At 54.2% G+C, this 16,698-nt stretch overlaps 1 protein-coding gene across 1 annotated transcript; it reads left to right on the top strand.

The window, feature by feature from the left end:
* The first annotated feature begins 2,352 nt into the window (after positions 1-2,352).
* ZIC2 (Zic family zinc finger 2) lies at positions 2,353-7,081 on the top strand. The gene is made up of 3 exons (XM_086330448.1): positions 2,353-3,869; positions 5,699-5,862; positions 6,087-7,081. The coding sequence occupies exons 1-3, from the start codon at positions 2,798-2,800 to the stop codon at positions 6,426-6,428; spliced, it is 1,578 nt and encodes a 525-aa protein (XP_086186574.1). The 5' UTR covers positions 2,353-2,797; the 3' UTR covers positions 6,429-7,081.
* The last annotated feature ends 9,617 nt before the right edge of the window (positions 7,082-16,698 follow it).

Consider the following 16,698-nt stretch of genomic DNA (forward strand, 5'->3'; position numbering starts at 1 on the left):
GAGTTCTCTTCCCGCGTTTTCTTTTTCTTTTTTTTTTTTTTTGATGGCCTTAATTTCAACTTGAAAATTTGAAATGCGTGTTGATTATTTTCTTCCTTGAATTTTATTTCAACTCCCAGAGATTTTTATTTTTAAAAGCAGTTCTTTCTGCTAGCTAGGCGAAGAAAGGCGCTGGCCTCGGGCCTTCCATTCGCACCTCCGCAGCCTCCGCGGCCCGTCGCTTCCTCTCCGGTTACCTCCAGAGCGCGAGCTTTCGGCCTCGGGACGGGAAACGTCCTCAGCGGCCAACCGGGGACCTGGGACCCAGAGAGCAGCCTCGGGCCCCGCCATCGGCTAGAGCGGAGGGCTGCGGGGGTGGGGGTTCTCGCTTCTGGAGAATGATTTATAAATATCTTCTAGGTTTGAGCCCTACCAGTCTGGAGATCTCTTTTCCCGGGACTCTGATGAGCCTGACCCTCGGCCGAACTCCAGCCTGAGCCTGGCTTGGCCGGGCGCCTCCGGCGTCCCCACACCTCCCACCCTACAGTGGCAGAGGCCCGGACTTATGGGCACCCACCCCGAGGGTGACACTGTCTTTAAACCGCTTCCAAACAATCCCCTCCCTCGCGGGGGCCGCTGCCCAGTGTTTACAGCCTTAATCAGAGAGGGACGCGAGCGGCCGGAGGAGTGGAGCGCGCCGAGCGCCGGGTGGGGGCCGCGGCCGGGGAGGGGGCGGCGTTTGGGTGAGTGTCCAGAAGGGTGGGAGGGAAGGGCACGTCTGTTTTTTCTAGCCACCCCCCTCCCCATCCTGCACCTGTGTGTTCACTACCCCAGGACAAGTCGACAAAAGTGTGTGTTGGGGAGGTGGGCGCGGATCAGGAGCGTGCCAACACGTCCGGAGATCTGCCCCTGAGCCGCGCGCCCCCCGGCGCCCTCCAGGCGGGGCACTGGGGCTGTAGCCTCCCGGCGCACAGAACCTCCCACCTCGCGGGCCCGGTCGCTAGCCACGTTCTCGAGCAACCAGAGGTGCCCGCTTTCGGTCCCCGGAGAAACGGTGGCTTCTACGGGAGGGCGTGGGCGCAGAGTACGCAACCAAGGGCACTGTGACCCCACCCCACCCCCGCGGCCCAGACCCTCGCTCGGCCGGCCACCGGGCTCGGGGGAGCGCCTCAGCCCGCAGGACGAGGAGCCGTCGCGCCCAGGCGCACGGGGATGCGGAGGGAGAGGCCGGCGAACCCGGAGGGCTGCCACCATCCGCGGCGGCTGGGGCCGCGGGGAGCTGCTGCGGCGCCCGGGCGGAGGGGGCGGGCCGGCCTCGGGGCGGGGGCGCTGGATTGACGGCACGGCAGCGGCCAATGGTGGCGCCGGGCGAGTGGGAGGGCGGGGCTGGAGCCGCCGCTAAAGGGGCGGTGTGAGCAGGAGGCCGGTCCGGGAGCGCGAAGGAGGGAGGCTGGGGCGGGAGACGCGGGGGCGAGGGGGAGGGGAGAGGAAAAGGAGGAGACAAAAAAATAAAAAAATTAAAGGCTGCGGCTTTGGCTGCGCCCCGTGAAATAAACAGAGGCGGAGGCGGTGGTGGTGGCGGTGGCGGTCGGAGCCCACCGCAGCCCAAAGCGGGGACACGCACTTCGCCCTCCGCTTGGGCACTTGCTCCGAACTCCGCTCGGTTTTGGCGGGTGCGGCCGCCCCTCCAGGCCCGGGATTCCCGGGCCGATAGGAGAGAGAGAGGGAGGGAGCGAGCGAGCTGGAGAATACTTTTTTTTTTGGTATTGTTATTGTTTTTGAGTCCAGCCTCCCCCTCCTCCCCGCCTTCGCCTTCTCCCCTCCCACAGCCCCCCTTCTCCCCCGCCTCCTTCTCCCGCACAACTTAAAGAAAGACGGAGCAGCGCGGCAGCCTCCTTCATCTGGGGGAATCCGGGGCCGCTCGCGAGTTTACTACGTGAGGCGCAGCCAATGCCAAGCGCGGAGGACGCGGAGGGCTAAACACCGCGGCCGCCGAGCCAAACAATACCCGCCGCGCGCGGGGCGGCGCGGGCAGGGCCGCGGGGGAGGGAGCGGCCGAGCGAGCGCGCCGTGGAGAGGGCGCCCGGCCTCCGTCCGCCGCTCCCAGCACCCCCGCCGCGGCCGGGTGGAGCCGCGGGCCCCGCCGGGCTGGGCCGCCGAATCGCCGAGGGCTCCGCGGTCCCCGCCTCGCCCGCCTGCCCGTGCCGCGCGCGGCTGGCGCGCTCGGGCACCTTGGCCCTGCTGCGGCGGTGATCGCATTCTGCAGGCGCCGCTTGGCGCTGCCGGGCCCCGGGACCGCGGGGCGGGCGGGCGAGCGAGCGAGTGAGTGCGTGCGCGCGCGAGTGCGCGCAGGGGTGGGGGCCGCGGCGCTGCGCTCGCCCCCCGCCGACCCCCCTCTCTGCTCGGTTCCCCACGCCTCCCTCCTGCTCCCTCCTCCCGCCCGCCCTCCCCTGCCCTGCCCGCCCGCCCCCGCCGCAGCTCCTTTAATACACTTTGGTTCTCCGCCTGGCTTTGGACTCTTCTCCACCACCTCCTCCTCCTCCTCCCGCGCCTCCTCCGCCGCCGCCGCCGCCTCCTCCTCCTCTTCCTCTCCGCGCCTTCGCTCCGCGTCCGGCCGCCCGAGGCACATCCAGGCGGCGGCGGAGGCGGCGGGCGCAGGAGCGCCGCTCGCGGGACTGAAGCCGCCGCCACCACCGCCGCCGCCGCCTGCGCTTGGAGCCGGGCGGCCTTTGGACGCAGCCCCGCGAGCGGGGCGGGAGTGGGAGCCGAGGAAGCGCGGGGTTCGCCGGGGCCGGCGGGGCGGGCGGGCGCGCTGGCCATGCTCCTGGACGCGGGGCCGCAGTTCCCGGCCATCGGGGTGGGCAGCTTCGCGCGCCACCATCACCACTCGGCTGCGGCGGCGGCCGCCGCGGCCGCGGAGATGCAAGACCGCGAACTGAGCCTGGCGGCGGCGCAGAACGGCTTCGTGGACTCAGCGGCTGCTCACATGGGCGCCTTCAAGCTCAACCCGGGGGCGCACGAGTTGTCCCCGGGCCAGAGCTCGGCGTTCACGTCGCAGGGCCCCGGCGCCTACCCCGGGTCTGCAGCGGCCGCCGCGGCAGCCGCCGCGCTCGGGCCGCACGCCGCGCATGTCGGCTCCTACTCCGGGCCACCCTTTAACTCCACCCGGGACTTCCTGTTCCGCAGCCGCGGTTTTGGCGACTCGGCGCCCGGCGGCGGGCAGCACGGGCTGTTCGGGCCGGGGGCCGGCGGCCTGCACCACGCGCACTCGGACGCGCAGGGCCACCTCCTCTTCCCCGGCCTCCCGGAGCAGCACGGGCCGCACGGCTCGCAGAATGTGCTCAACGGGCAGATGCGCCTCGGGCTGCCCGGCGAGGTGTTCGGGCGCTCGGAGCAGTACCGCCAGGTGGCCAGCCCGCGGACCGACCCCTACTCGGCGGCGCAGCTCCACAACCAGTACGGCCCCATGAATATGAACATGGGGATGAACATGGCAGCGGCCGCGGCCCACCATCACCACCACCACCATCACCCTGGTGCCTTTTTCCGCTACATGCGGCAGCAGTGCATCAAGCAAGAGCTCATCTGCAAGTGGATCGACCCCGAGCAGCTGAGTAACCCGAAGAAGAGCTGCAACAAAACTTTCAGCACCATGCACGAGCTGGTGACCCACGTCTCGGTGGAGCACGTCGGCGGCCCGGAGCAGAGCAACCACGTCTGCTTCTGGGAGGAGTGTCCGCGCGAGGGCAAACCTTTCAAGGCCAAATACAAACTGGTCAACCACATCCGCGTGCACACCGGCGAGAAGCCTTTCCCCTGCCCCTTCCCGGGCTGCGGCAAGGTCTTCGCGCGCTCTGAGAACCTAAAGATCCACAAAAGGACCCACACAGGTAACCGCGTGGGTCGGGTCGGGGTCTGGGAGCAGAAGGGAGAGAAGCCGTGGTTAGCTGGCGGGGAGAAACGCGCCGACCGCCATCCCCTGCCCTGGAACGGGAGATGTTTTCGTGTGTGCGAGAGAGAGCCAGCGGCTTGTTGTTGTTGGCGAATGAAAGAATATTATTATTGGGCTGGGTTTTTTCCATGTGCGGAAATTGAGTTTTAAATGATCGAGGTAACATCAAATGCATGCTTCGGGTGATGCAACTGCTTCGTTGGCTCAGCTTCGGTGAATAATTTCCGTCCTAAACAGAACGCAGAAAATAAAAGTAGCCTCCAACTCGGTGCCCGGGAATCGAGCCTAGAGAGGATTTTGCCAGCTTGTCTGAATGTGCTTTTCTGCTCCGGGTGTGCGTCTGCGTTTTGAGTGGCTTATGTGTTTTTCCACTTTTTTTTTTTTTTACTACGGGCCCAGACGTCCTTACCCGGACTGTTTCCCATTAAAAAATGAGTCTGGTGTGAGCCGAAGCTGTAAAGCGTTTCTCGTTTTTAAAGTGTTTTTAAAGCCCATCTCGAGGTGGGTCGCGGAGCTTTACGGTGGGTTCGCAGCAGTCTGTGAAATTCTCTTAAGGGGCACCAGAGGGTTTGCGATTCCAAACTTGGACCGACAGCCGGGTCAACGAAAGCCCGGGGCGGCGCGGCCCCGCGGGGCAATCGCGTGAGAAGAGAGCGCCGAGAAAGAACGCGCCTCTCGCCTCATAGATTATTCATCTATGACCAGGTCCCAGCCAAAATCGTGCCAGACGATTTCCTAAAAGAAAGCCAAATGTTTTAGCAACTTCCCCCGTCAATATTTACTCCGAAGTGGGGGTGCGCCAGCGGCCTATTGTTCTCTTCCGGGAAGGGAGGCAGCCGAGGTGCGAGACAAGCTTTTAACAAGGTTTAAAATTTGAGAAATATATTTGCATGAAATGCTCGCTTTCGAGTCCTGCGTCTGAGCGGATGTCTTTAAGAAACAATTTAGGTGCTAATGGAATTTAACGTTAAATGATCCCCTCTCCAAGTGGAACAATGTTGGAGTTTTCACACCTCTAAATGACTCCAAGCATTTGGAATTCTGGCAACAGAATGCGGGGACCGCCAGAAAATTTAAACAGGGGAGTTTCTGAAAGCCTTGGCTGATCCCCCCACCCCCACGGCCCAGCCTGCGCCTCTCTGCAATCTCTCTCAAGTGCTGCCTTATCTCATATTTCTCTCTTCCCCCAAGTTGTCTTCAAAAGGCTAGGAGTGCACCGAGAATTATTGGTTAATTCAATCTGCAGAATTTTGGATGGGAAAAAAAAAAAAATGCTGGCTCAGTCGCTATCCACAGTACGGTCCCCAAACAACACACAGCATCTCCAAATGTAATTGCCTACTGGCCCCAGAGAGAAGCCGACAGCAGCCTGTGTGATTCTGATAATGCCCCAAATATTTTGTCATAATAACAGCTTCTCCATGGCGAGACCAACTTGTTAGAAGCCGCGAGTCCAAGAAGCCCTGTAAGAAAGGCAGTTAGGCAGGGCTGGGGGGTGGGGTGGGGGCTACCCCAACTTGATCAGAGATGTGAGGAAACGCGAGTCAGCCTAGAAGAAAAGTAAAATAGGAAGTAAAAGCGCGGCGGTCAGGTGGGAAGGCGCAAGGGAGCCCCAGGCCCTTGTCGCCCCTCTTTTCTCCTCCCGGAGGCCTGGTCCCCTTCAAGGCCAAGGGGTGGGGTGGAAGGTAGGGGTTCCCGGGGGCGCGGGGGCTGGTGGTGGTGGTCTCCGGGCGCGCCGGCAGCCAGCGCGCGTGTTCGTGTCCACAGGGGAGAAGCCCTTCCAGTGTGAGTTCGAGGGCTGTGACCGGCGCTTCGCCAACAGCAGCGACAGGAAGAAGCACATGCACGTGCACACCTCGGATAAGCCCTATCTGTGCAAGATGTGTGACAAGTCGTACACGCACCCCAGCTCTCTGCGGAAACACATGAAGGTACCGCCGGGCAGGCGCGAGGAGGGCGAGGCGGCCGGGCTCAACCGCCGGCCCCGGGGTGGTGGGGGAAAGCCGAGTGTCCCGGCCGGGCCCCCAGGGGGATAGGTGGGGGGACACTTCTGGGGATGGGGGGGCACTTCTGGTGGTGGGGGAGGCCCGGCCCCACAGCAGCTGCACTCACACCCAGTCCCCTTTGGTCTCCCCTCCCGGCTTTTGTCTTGCAGGTCCATGAGTCCTCCCCGCAGGGCTCCGAGTCGTCCCCGGCCGCCAGCTCCGGCTACGAGTCGTCCACGCCCCCGGGGCTGGTGTCGCCCAGCGCCGAGCCCCAGAGCAGTTCCACTCTCTCCCCGGCGGCGGCAGCGGCTGCAGCAGCGGCTGCGGCGGCGGCGGCCGTGTCCGCGGTGCACCGGAGTGGAGGCGCGGGCGGCAGCTCCGGTGGAGGCGGCGGGGGAGGCGGCGGCGGCGGGGCGGGCGGGGGCGGCGGCGGCGGCAGCTCCGGCGGGGGCAGCGGGACAGCCGGGGGCCACGGCGGCCTGTCCTCCAACTTCAATGAATGGTACGTGTGAGAGGCCGGGGCGGGGCTGCCTCGGTCCCTCTACTGGTAACAGCGCCGAGAGCACCCCGGTGATCGGTGTTAAAATTCCCAATCTGATTTTTATGATGATGAAAATGATTTTACCAGCAGAAGGATTTTTAAAAGTTCTTGTTGTTGTTGTTGGTTTTTTTTTTTTTTTTTAAATAATCTAGGCATGAAAAGCAATGATATCCCTTCCGGAATCTTTAAAGCTAAAAATATAAAATAAATAAAAAATAAAAAATCATTTTAAAAAACCCATAAAAATATTGACCCAAACCTCCCCTTTGCCTCCCTCCACGCCCCTTTCCCTCCCCACGCCTTTCCCAGTCTTCTGACAAACTGTACATAGCGGACTCCTCTCTTCTCCGAGGTGGTTTTAATGGCTTCTTGGTGTATAGAAGTTTGTCCATTTGTAATTCTCCGGGATTTTGTTCCTCCTGCCTCTCTCCCCTTCCCTTCCCCAAGCGATGGGCTTCTTTCTTTTTCTCTTTTTAATTTCCCCGGTTTCTTTTTAAGTAATGTGGAAGAAAATGGTTTCTTTTGTATTGTGGTATTGAATATTGTGTTCCTTTTTATGAGGCAACTTGATTGTAAACTTCATGCAACTATAGACTGGAAAAAAAAAAAAAAAAAAAAAGCCGTGCCAAAGTCTCCCTTCTGTTTCTTCAACATGCAGATCCACAGCACTCACATCCACATCACCGCCACCAACGCTTGTGAATGTATTTTTCTGTTAGCTGGGTTTACATGTGATGTTTTAGTGCTTTTGCAAGTTCAATTTGTTAGTTCCTGTATGAAAGATTGTGGGGAGGGGGGGGAAGTAAACGTCGTGCTGTTAGCTTTTTCCGTAATAACACCCTTCCTTCTGTAAATACCCGTTACCATATTTATCCATTTGTAATTAAATTATGGTATTAACTTGCTACAGAGGAAACAATATTTATAAAGAATGTTTCTTAACTATAAATATGTACAATTGTGGGCATAAACTGTTTCAGATTTTTTTATTTGAAGGTTTTAAGTGGTTTGATCATTTCTTGTGATATGTTTTGAGAGTAATGCATACAGAAATATAATAAAATGTGTTGAAACTGCACGAACATACTTTTTTTTTTTCCTAGCAAAGTTACTCAAGGAAATGGGCAGGAGTAAGCAGAGGGCTGATAGGGGTCTGGGTCAGCTGCCTCATTGAATGGGAGGCACCACCTCGAATTCAGGGGGAAGGTGTATGCCTAGAAACTGGGCCAAACTGCCTCTCTGGCAGAAAGTCTCCAAATTATTTTGTATGTCCTTTGTTTCTGTAGCTGAGAGTGAATTACATTTTTGGACAGCCACTGCAAGGACCCGCCTGCAGGAACCTTCCGAGCTTCTAATGGCTCCATTATCTGAGGCGGTGCCTTTCTTTCGGCTGTTTGGACTGGACTGAAGAGCACTAACCATTTCCTTATTCTTTGTTTCCTCTCTTCCCTGCCCCCTTTCCTCTCCCTCCCTCTGAAAAGCGGAGGTACAGTTATTTTTAATTGCAGGTTTAAAACTGAGCTGAGTCCTTTGTTTTTGAACTTGGTTCAATGATGATAGTTTAAGGGCCCCTTTCTACTAAAAGTTTTTTTTTTTTTTTTCCTTCCTTGAAATTTTAAACAGCTTGCTCAAGGCATCCTGCTTATCTGCCCAGCTACTGCTCACCCATAAGTGCGATGTTCAAGGGAGGAAGGTGACAAATAGACTACACTTTGATTTAGGAAAACCACCAACCATCGGCCCCCAATAAAAGAGAACCTCTTCAAGAATTCCGTGAAGTCAAATAGAATAAGCTGCAGAGACTGAAACGGCCAGGTGGAAATGAGTGAGGCAACAGGACCAACCACCAGCTTTTCTCTAAGGTTTGCAGCCTCACTCCCCTCCCCTGAAAGAGTTTCACAAGAGTTTTCAAACAAGATGCTCTAAGGGAGAAGGCAAAAATAACATTCAGAGTCAAAGGGTAGGAGTGGGGTCATTTCTTTTTTGAAATCCCTGAGGCTTCAGGACATTTCCATCTTCCTGGGGATCCGTGTTGCTCAGAGAGACCCTGGCAGGCCCGGAGTCACCACCCAGTGGTGAAAAGGTTTGGTTGCCAGGGGGGCGACACCCCCAGAGGATCCCCCAGCGGCGCGCAGGGCTCTGCTGGCTGAAGCTGATGGTGATGGGCGGGTGGCTGTGGCTGCTGGCGCTCCTCTCCCGCTCTGGCCCTGGGCTGAGCCGCAGGGACAGGCAGGGGAGGCTGAAGGGCCGCTTGGGGAGAAGGGCAACTCTGTCCTCCCAGAGGCCATGCTACCTATTCAATGGGGAAGGAAAGACATTAGCCTGGGGGCTGTGTGTGTGTCCAGGAGGGTGACAGTGGCCACCGGGCTAGCCCTCCCCAGTGGCCCAGCGAACTGCCTGCGCACCAGCTCCTGAAGAAATCAACCCCCTATTAAAATGAAATTTATAACCCCTAATAATATTAAGGAAAATTATTAAAATAATTGGCATATGTTACTGATCCTTGGGAGATTTCATTGAACACATTGTAAGCTGTGAGTTTTTTCAAAGCCCCCATCCCTGGGGGAGGGGGCGCACGAATCAGATTAAATATTCATCATAACTGTGCAAGAATGAGATGGTCGGTTTTAGATGTTTTAATGTTTTAGACTTTTTTTTTTTGGTGGGAATTATTGGCTTTGAGACACCTCCCAAACCTAAGGAGAATGTTGGTGAGGACGGTGCTTTTATTTTTTAAAGTATTAACTGGAGGCCTTGGATTTTTCCCTTTGGGGAAAGAAGGAAGGCCGGAGAAGAGGACAGTCTCCCAGCTTTGCATTGGCCGATGGCTTTGCAGAGCTGAAGTCAGAGAGCTACCTGGGGGCCTTTTAGGTCTGGGGGTGCTGATGCTGGTTGTCAGCAGGAAATAAAACTGGGAAGGGGCCTGGCCCTGAGGAGGACCACAGCCTGGGAGTGGTCTCCTGGTCCATCCTAGGATGTGAAGGGCGGAGAGGGGCGGCTTTCCAGCAAAACATCCCTAGGTTCTCCAGGCCTTGCTCCCACCGCTCTGTCCAGACAAGTCACAGATCCGACAGTGGGGCCGGGTCTTGGCCTTTCACGTCGACCCTATGCAACCCGGAGAGAGATGGGGGAGAGGGATAGTCAGGGTGTGAGACCATCAGAGATAGGCGTGGGGGGCAGGGCGCCCAAGATCTTGCGTGGCCCCGAGGTACCTGGGCTTGGGATGGAAGAGGGGTACTGGCGCCCTCACCCCCTCCCCTGCCTAAACAGACCCGAATCGAACCTGCCCTCGCCTGGCCTCCGGAAACACCGAACGGAGCCCAGTTTCCGCACCCCCTCAGGGGAACCAGAGCTGCACCCTTGGTTAGCTGCCCGCAGGGACCGGGTCAGGGGCTGGGGTGGGGTGGGGGACACGTTTCTGCGAGTCAACGCCGTCAACTTGAACTTCAGATCTCCCAAAATCGCTCCTTTGCCGCTGCGCTCCATCCACCACCACCGAATAAAACTCCCCGCCACGCGAGACTCGCTTTATCTGGAGGCAGCTGCAGCCCCCTCGGGAGAGACCCATCGTTATTATTATTAATTATCGTGATCCTCATTGCATTATTAATGACCGCAGTGATAACTGGCATCTCGGCATCTGTATCTCCGGGTTCAGTGATGGGACATCAAGCTCCGGGCCGGTGAGGCGGGGTGGAGAGGTCGGTGCTGGGGGGAGGTCACTCCAGGAGCAAAAGCCCAGGTCAGTTCTCCGGCCGAAAGGAAGCAGGTCACAGGCCCAGCAGAACCCGTCCCACGCTGTCCGCGCCCCGCTTTCTTTTCTTGGTGGCACCTTCTCTCTTCCTCCCCCCTCCCGCCCCGACCCGGTCCCTTTGTCTCTTTCTCAGACGGATGTTTTCAGTCTCAAGTGGCGTTTGTATTTTCCGCCCAAAACTGAGATCAAGGGCAGATCCTAGGCTGGACCGGAGATTCGGGTTTCCCTGGGCTCCCTGCTGTCCTCCGGAGACCTGGGGTGGGCTAGGAGGCCCCGGGCTTTCCAGGCGACCGGTGGTCCTCCCGGCTCGGCGGGCCTGGCATCGGGAGGGGGTTCTGGTAGGTCGTTGATGAGCTCCCCCGGTGGCACAGCGGGACCCGAGGGGATCCACCGTGTTCTCTCACTAGGGACTCGGGTCCTAAACCCCCAACACCATCACGCCGCGGAAATAACCCAAAGGGAACGCTAGGCCTGCGTCCAAGAGCTGGGAAATAAAGGCCTCAAAATAACACCCCACCAAGACTCCAGTCGAACCATGGGATGCATTTTCACTTTAAGGGACACGTGCCCCGTAAAGCGACCCTAGGGATCCAAAGTAGGCGTTCAATAAATACTTGCCGATTGATGGATTAGAGTTTGGTATCGCTCGCGTTCCGCGGGAACTTGGAGAGCCTGGGCCCACAGCTACCCCCAGCAGACCGCAATGAATGGTTTCTATTTTTAACTGGCAGCTCAGAACAGGGCCTGAGAAATGTCTCCCTCTTTTCTACCCTCCTCCACCCTACCCCACCCCCACCCCGATCCCCACCCCCACCAGGCCTCCAACAGATTGTTGCTGGGTTTTTTCTTTTAGGGAAGAATCTAGACCCTTCCAGACTGAATCGGGAATCTGGCATAAACCCTCAGGCGCGTCCAGCTGGGCTCCTGAGAACGAAAAGGCAGCGCTGGGCAATCTGAACAGGGTGTTATCAACGAGAGCTTCTGCAAACTAGAACCCGGGCAGCCCGAGGGTTCGAGTTCACGGTCAAGGCGGTGGAGCGACTGGGGCCGCAGCGCCCACGCCCCGCCCCGCCCCTGCACCGCCACATCCCAGATCTCGGGAGGGGTACCCGGGGGCTCGGGTCCTCCCCCTCCCGCCCCGCCCCAGCAGGGCCCAGTCGGGGAAAGGTCGGTGCTGGGGCCCCCTCTTCGCCCTCGCAAGTTTCCCTTTTTTGTTCCCAGGGGTCGACAAGCTTTTGCAGAGCTGACACCTCCTGCGTCTTGCCCGCATCCCGCATCTCGCCAGCCCCTCACTTGGGATGAAGTTTGGCGCAGCCGCCAGGCTGGAGCGAGGGGCGCCCCTTCCCTCGCGCGCGTGCACACAAACGGGCAGGCTGAGTCTCTCTCTCTCTCTCTCTCTCACACACACACACACACACACACACACACACACACACACTCCTCTCCTCTGACATCCCCGCAGCCCCCACTGCGGGGCTCGCGTGAGCACGATGAGCCACTAAGATTTGGGGCAGGTGGTCTGAGGACCCCTGCAATGGATGCTCTCGCCCCTCGGAGCATTCCTGGCTCCCCCCGCTCCTCCTCCAGCCTCTCTCCGAGGGGACCCGGCTTGCCAGGCCCCGAGGCCCCCTCCTCAAGCCTCCAGCCTGACACTAAGTTGGGTGGGAGCTGCCGCAGTCCGGGTCCCTCGGACCCACTCCCCTGGGAATGCGATGGGCGACAGGGTCCCGCCTGCCTTCTGACCGCCGGGGGTGCGTTGTTGGGGGGGCGCCCCCGCACCTCTCAGTTAAACCAGGGGGAGCTGACTTTCCCCTACACTCACACAGCTCACCTCTCCAGCCTCTGCCTCAGTCCTCTCTTTTCCGAACCTCTGAAGCCAGTTTTTTGTTTCCTATCCCTGAGGCCAAGCCGGTGGTTCTGGGGAACAGATTGGCGCGCAGCGCCCCTAGAGAAGGTGGAAGGGGGTGTAGAAATAATACAATAATAATAATTTCAAATATAATAGTTGTGGCTAAGGCTCTGACACTGAGATGCCCCTGGGACGTCGGCCGAAGCCTGGGGAGGCTCCAGACCACTGTTGGGCTGGGACTGGCCTGGGGTTCTCTTTGGGAGGGGGGGCTTCGAAGAGGGCTCTTGTGTTGCCCCCCCGCTCCCCACCCCCAGCACCAAAATGTGGGGTCTGGAACCAGGCCGAGCCTGCAAGGGCCTGGCCGGGAGCGGCCCTGGCACTCCTGCTGCAGAGGCAGCTCGTTGGTTTTCTTTTCTTACTCCTGGCCCACTGGGCCCGTGGTGGTTGGTGTGGCCGGCTGTGGTTTCTCTAAACTCTTTGGAGTCGGTTGGGTCTGTTTGCCCACTGCTCCCCGCCACCCCCCGCCCCGGGCCTGTCCCCCCTCCCGCTCGTCGCTGGCAGATGAATGGTGGCTTTAATGAGCAGGGGCGCGGCGCTGGCCGGGCGGTTCTGAAGATGCTCTGACCTGTATGGAGGGCGAGAAAGGTCAGGCGCTCGCAGGGCCGGGCTTGGGCTCCTCCCAGGCCCACGCTGCTCGGATATTGATCCTGGGAGAAAGATAAACAGAAAAGCTGGACATTCGGTCATGAATACTAATGAGCCGGGGTAGGAGTTTTAATTGCTCTGGACTTCCTTTTTTATTTTTTTTTTCCAGTTAATCTTTATTGCAGACTTCGGAGTCGGTCTTTCCGAGCTTCGTTTTGTCTCCTCTCTCCGCCTTCCTCCTTATATTTTCATTTGAATTGTTCAGGCGAAAGAGACCCATGTCAACTTGACTTTTTTCCCTCTCGCAGGGCTGGTGTGCAAGAGCCCACAGTTCGGGTTCCCAGCGTGGGGCTTCTGCTGCTCGCTAATTCTGGAATGTAGAGGAGCCTATAAAAGAAATTGTTTCAGTGTGGTTTTGGTGAGCCAGCTTCTTGACTTCCTCACCCTCATTGTTTCAGAGACTTCGTGTGTCCTTGGCCTTTAAACTTCCTCTTGACAATTGCATCTTTTCTCCAGGCATTGAGCCCCCTTTTTACTCCAAAGGGGTGGCTTCCACCTCCAAGGTTTCCCTTTTCTCAAGTCTCCAGCATTTGACACCGGCTTTGCCAACCACGGGGTCTAAGTGTTTCAATCTAGCAGTGAATTCCTAGGCAAGTGAGTCGACCAGATTACATAAAAGTAGTACTTTTCTTTGGTACCTATAAGCAATAGTGAAATCTGAGATGGGAACCTCAGGTAATTTCCAGAGATTTCTGCCTCTTTTCTTGATATGTATTTGATAACTTAGACTTTTTTTTTTTTTTTCTGAAAATAAAAGCCATTCTTGAATTGAGTTTTCTCCTGAAGCTGTATAAATTGACTGGAAATCCCATAAAGCAGCTTCAGCTGTGTGATCAGGCGAGGAAAAAAAAAGTGCAAGCCCATTTCTATAACAGACTATGTAGAAATGTATTGAAAATGAAGACAGAAAAAAAAATTAGCTACACTAGAATAATTTCCAGTGTTATTCTGATTCTCAAAGTTTTGGACAAACTAAACCTATATTTCACATCATTGCCAATAGGTCCCAGTGTTGAAGTCTCCTGAGGATTCTGTTTCACTTACACTTTTCAGTCCAAACTTTTTTCCCTTCACACAATGATTTATTATGTAGGTAATTTTAGGGGATACAGTTTACAGCTTGAATTATTAGACTGAACACCTCTGGCTGACACTACGACGCCTTTTTTTTTCTGCCTGCAGCTGTGAGTCACAACCCCATTTTCATACCCAACTGCTGCACATTCCTTCACAATGTATATTTCCTTCTTGCAGAGATCAAACATGCTTTGGTCAAAGTGTTTATTTTAAAATACAGGAAAATTAAAACTAAACACAGCTTTACTGAAAAAATCCCCAAATGTATCATATTTTCCTCCTCCTCCGGTGCCCACAAAAAAAAAAAAAAAAAAAAACTAACAAATTGCACCACTTTCTGGAATAAAATTTCAAATCCAAGGAGAACACACAGGCACCTACAGACACAATTTTCATTTTACTATTGAAACACATCAGGAAACCTCTCTCTTCTCTTCATGTTTGGACTCCTATTTGGATGTCTTTAGTTTTTCTCTGTAAAAATGTCACATGTTAAAAACAACAAAGACAACAGATCCTTAAGAAGATGCTGACAGGCGTCTATTTTATTCACCAACCCACACACTCATTTCTGGTTCAGTTTCCCATCCTGGTATTTTTCTTTTAATTGTGTCTCCCAGAATATAACTTCAGGGGGAGAAGGATATTTTGAAGTATTTGCCAAAAGGAAGCAAAAAAAAAAGGGGGGGGTGGTATTTCAGAAACAAGTTAACACTTCCCCAGCATCTCAGTAGCTCTTTGGTATCTGCATTTCCCTTCAAATGAAGGTGAACAATTACCAGGTAGAATTGCTCTTTGTCAGCACCTAAAGTAGATAAAGTCGATGTCAAATCTGAGGACAAGTTGTCCTTCTGCAGTTCGCTATCCACTGCTTTTTTTTTTTTTAGCTTCTCTCACTAACCAGCTGAACAGGATCTCGACCTCAGCCACCACTTCTCATAGGCAGTTTATACAGCTTCCCAAGTCTCACAGTTCTTTAGCGTGGCTGAGACTGTTAGGCTGTTTTTAATCAAGTTTGGAAGCTGAATCTTTTCCCTCTGATGACTTTGCCCAGGGGTGGATCCGGCTGAAAGTCTGGCGCTGCGGGCAGCGGGCTCGGCCACCCGTTTTTCAGACACAACACCAGAGAATGGCATTGAAATAACTGTGTGTGGTAGAACTGTTTCAAAAATGTTAACCTCTTTTACTATCCATGCTTCTGAGCTAAAGGGCAAGAGAAGCTAAAAGGAAATCTGAAATGATATTCATTTACCTACCTAAGGCAGATCAAGAAACTGAAAAGAGAAGACGCTTTGGAAATGTATGTTACAGAATCTTTCAAATTAGATGCTGCTTAGGATGAATGGTAGTAAAGATTTTTTAAAAGATTTGATTGGTCAAAAGTCTTCCAGATATGAGTGATAAATGAATAGTCTAGAGGTCTCCTTTGAGAAAGAATTTGCGGGGTATATGGAAAATAATCTATATATGATCTTCTTCCTATTCTTCATGGGGAGGCAATTATAGTACAAACTATTTGGATTTTTTTTTACTTTAGATAAAGAAATGAAAATATTTAGACTTTATGTATTATTGAAAATTTTTTGCAAGAGTGGAGAATCAAGGATTTTCAAGACCAATAACAAAATAAGGCATCAAATTACAGTCTGCCTCTAAGATACATTTCTTCCTCTGCTGGCTTTTCAAGTGATCTCTTTAGTGATTCTTTGTTTATTTGAACAATCTTTCCAAATTAAAATCACTGAATATTCTCCCCTAGATAGCTTGATTTTTGTCACGCAAATGTTTTTAAAAGTTCTATATGAAGAAGCAAAGACTTTTTATAAAGCCTTAGTAACAACACTTCATATCATGGCCAAACCAATTTATTGTGAACGTCTTTCATCTTTGGTAGATTATTTGATACATCGGAAAATCTCACCTTGAAATTGTCAAACCTTCTGTCAATCTTATGTGAGACTAATTTTATAGTATGCAGTTTGGGGTTTATGATTTCATTTCTATTTTTTTAACTCTAAAGAATTAGTTCAAAAACTGATTTGGTCTAGGAGGAGACTATCGGTGAAAAGTCTTAAAGTATAAATCAAACACATCTCAGCCACCTCCTGGCACATACATATAAACACCCTTTTTGAGGAAAAAAATCATCTTAACTGCAGACAGAAGTCATATCAGCCATTTGACTTCCAATGCCTTCCAAAAATGTCTAATGCAGCTATTTCACAGGATGGCAAAATATTGATCCAAAGTTTCAGGGTGACATGTTTCTAATTCTTCATCTGATAATTAACTAATTCAAAAATGCAAAAACAATTTAATGGGCAAAATATTGCTTCATCTATTTAACACAGACATCTTGCATAGCATGCTATTGTAATCTGTGTAGGTTCTCTTTTGTGGACAACTGAGTTCAATTGTAGACTGCGTACTATTCTCTCATGCCCTTAACAATTTTGCACTTGAAAGTGAATGTTGGGCACTCTGAGGTTGGAAACTGAATCGATTGCCTTTCCTGGGAGCAAAAGATGTCTCCTTCTGACAGATGCTACTTTGGGTGTCTTTTCTGCTAAGTGGATCTCAGACGTAAATTAGCTTCATCATTTGCGGCTCTGTTTTCCTAAGATTTGTGGTCCAAGTGGCAGCCCTTCCTGAAACACACCAAGGTGTCTTGTCTCATAGCCGCGAAGCCGCTTGTTTCTTTGCTTCAAGTTTCGTTTTGTGTTTAAAATGCAATAACCTAAGTTAAAAATCATTTTAAAGAGAGCACTTTCCAGAAGCACTTCCTTTCTTACTGCCAGACAGCGTTGTTCCCCAACGTCTTGGCTGGAACCCTTGCTTTCGATTTGTTTGTTTCAC

Source organism: Bos grunniens, chromosome 12 (assembly GCF_055505025.1).
Source record: "Bos grunniens cultivar Pamir isolate PY7600 chromosome 12, Bosgru_T2T1.0, whole genome shotgun sequence".
Classification (NCBI taxonomy): Eukaryota; Metazoa; Chordata; class Mammalia; order Artiodactyla; family Bovidae; genus Bos; species Bos grunniens.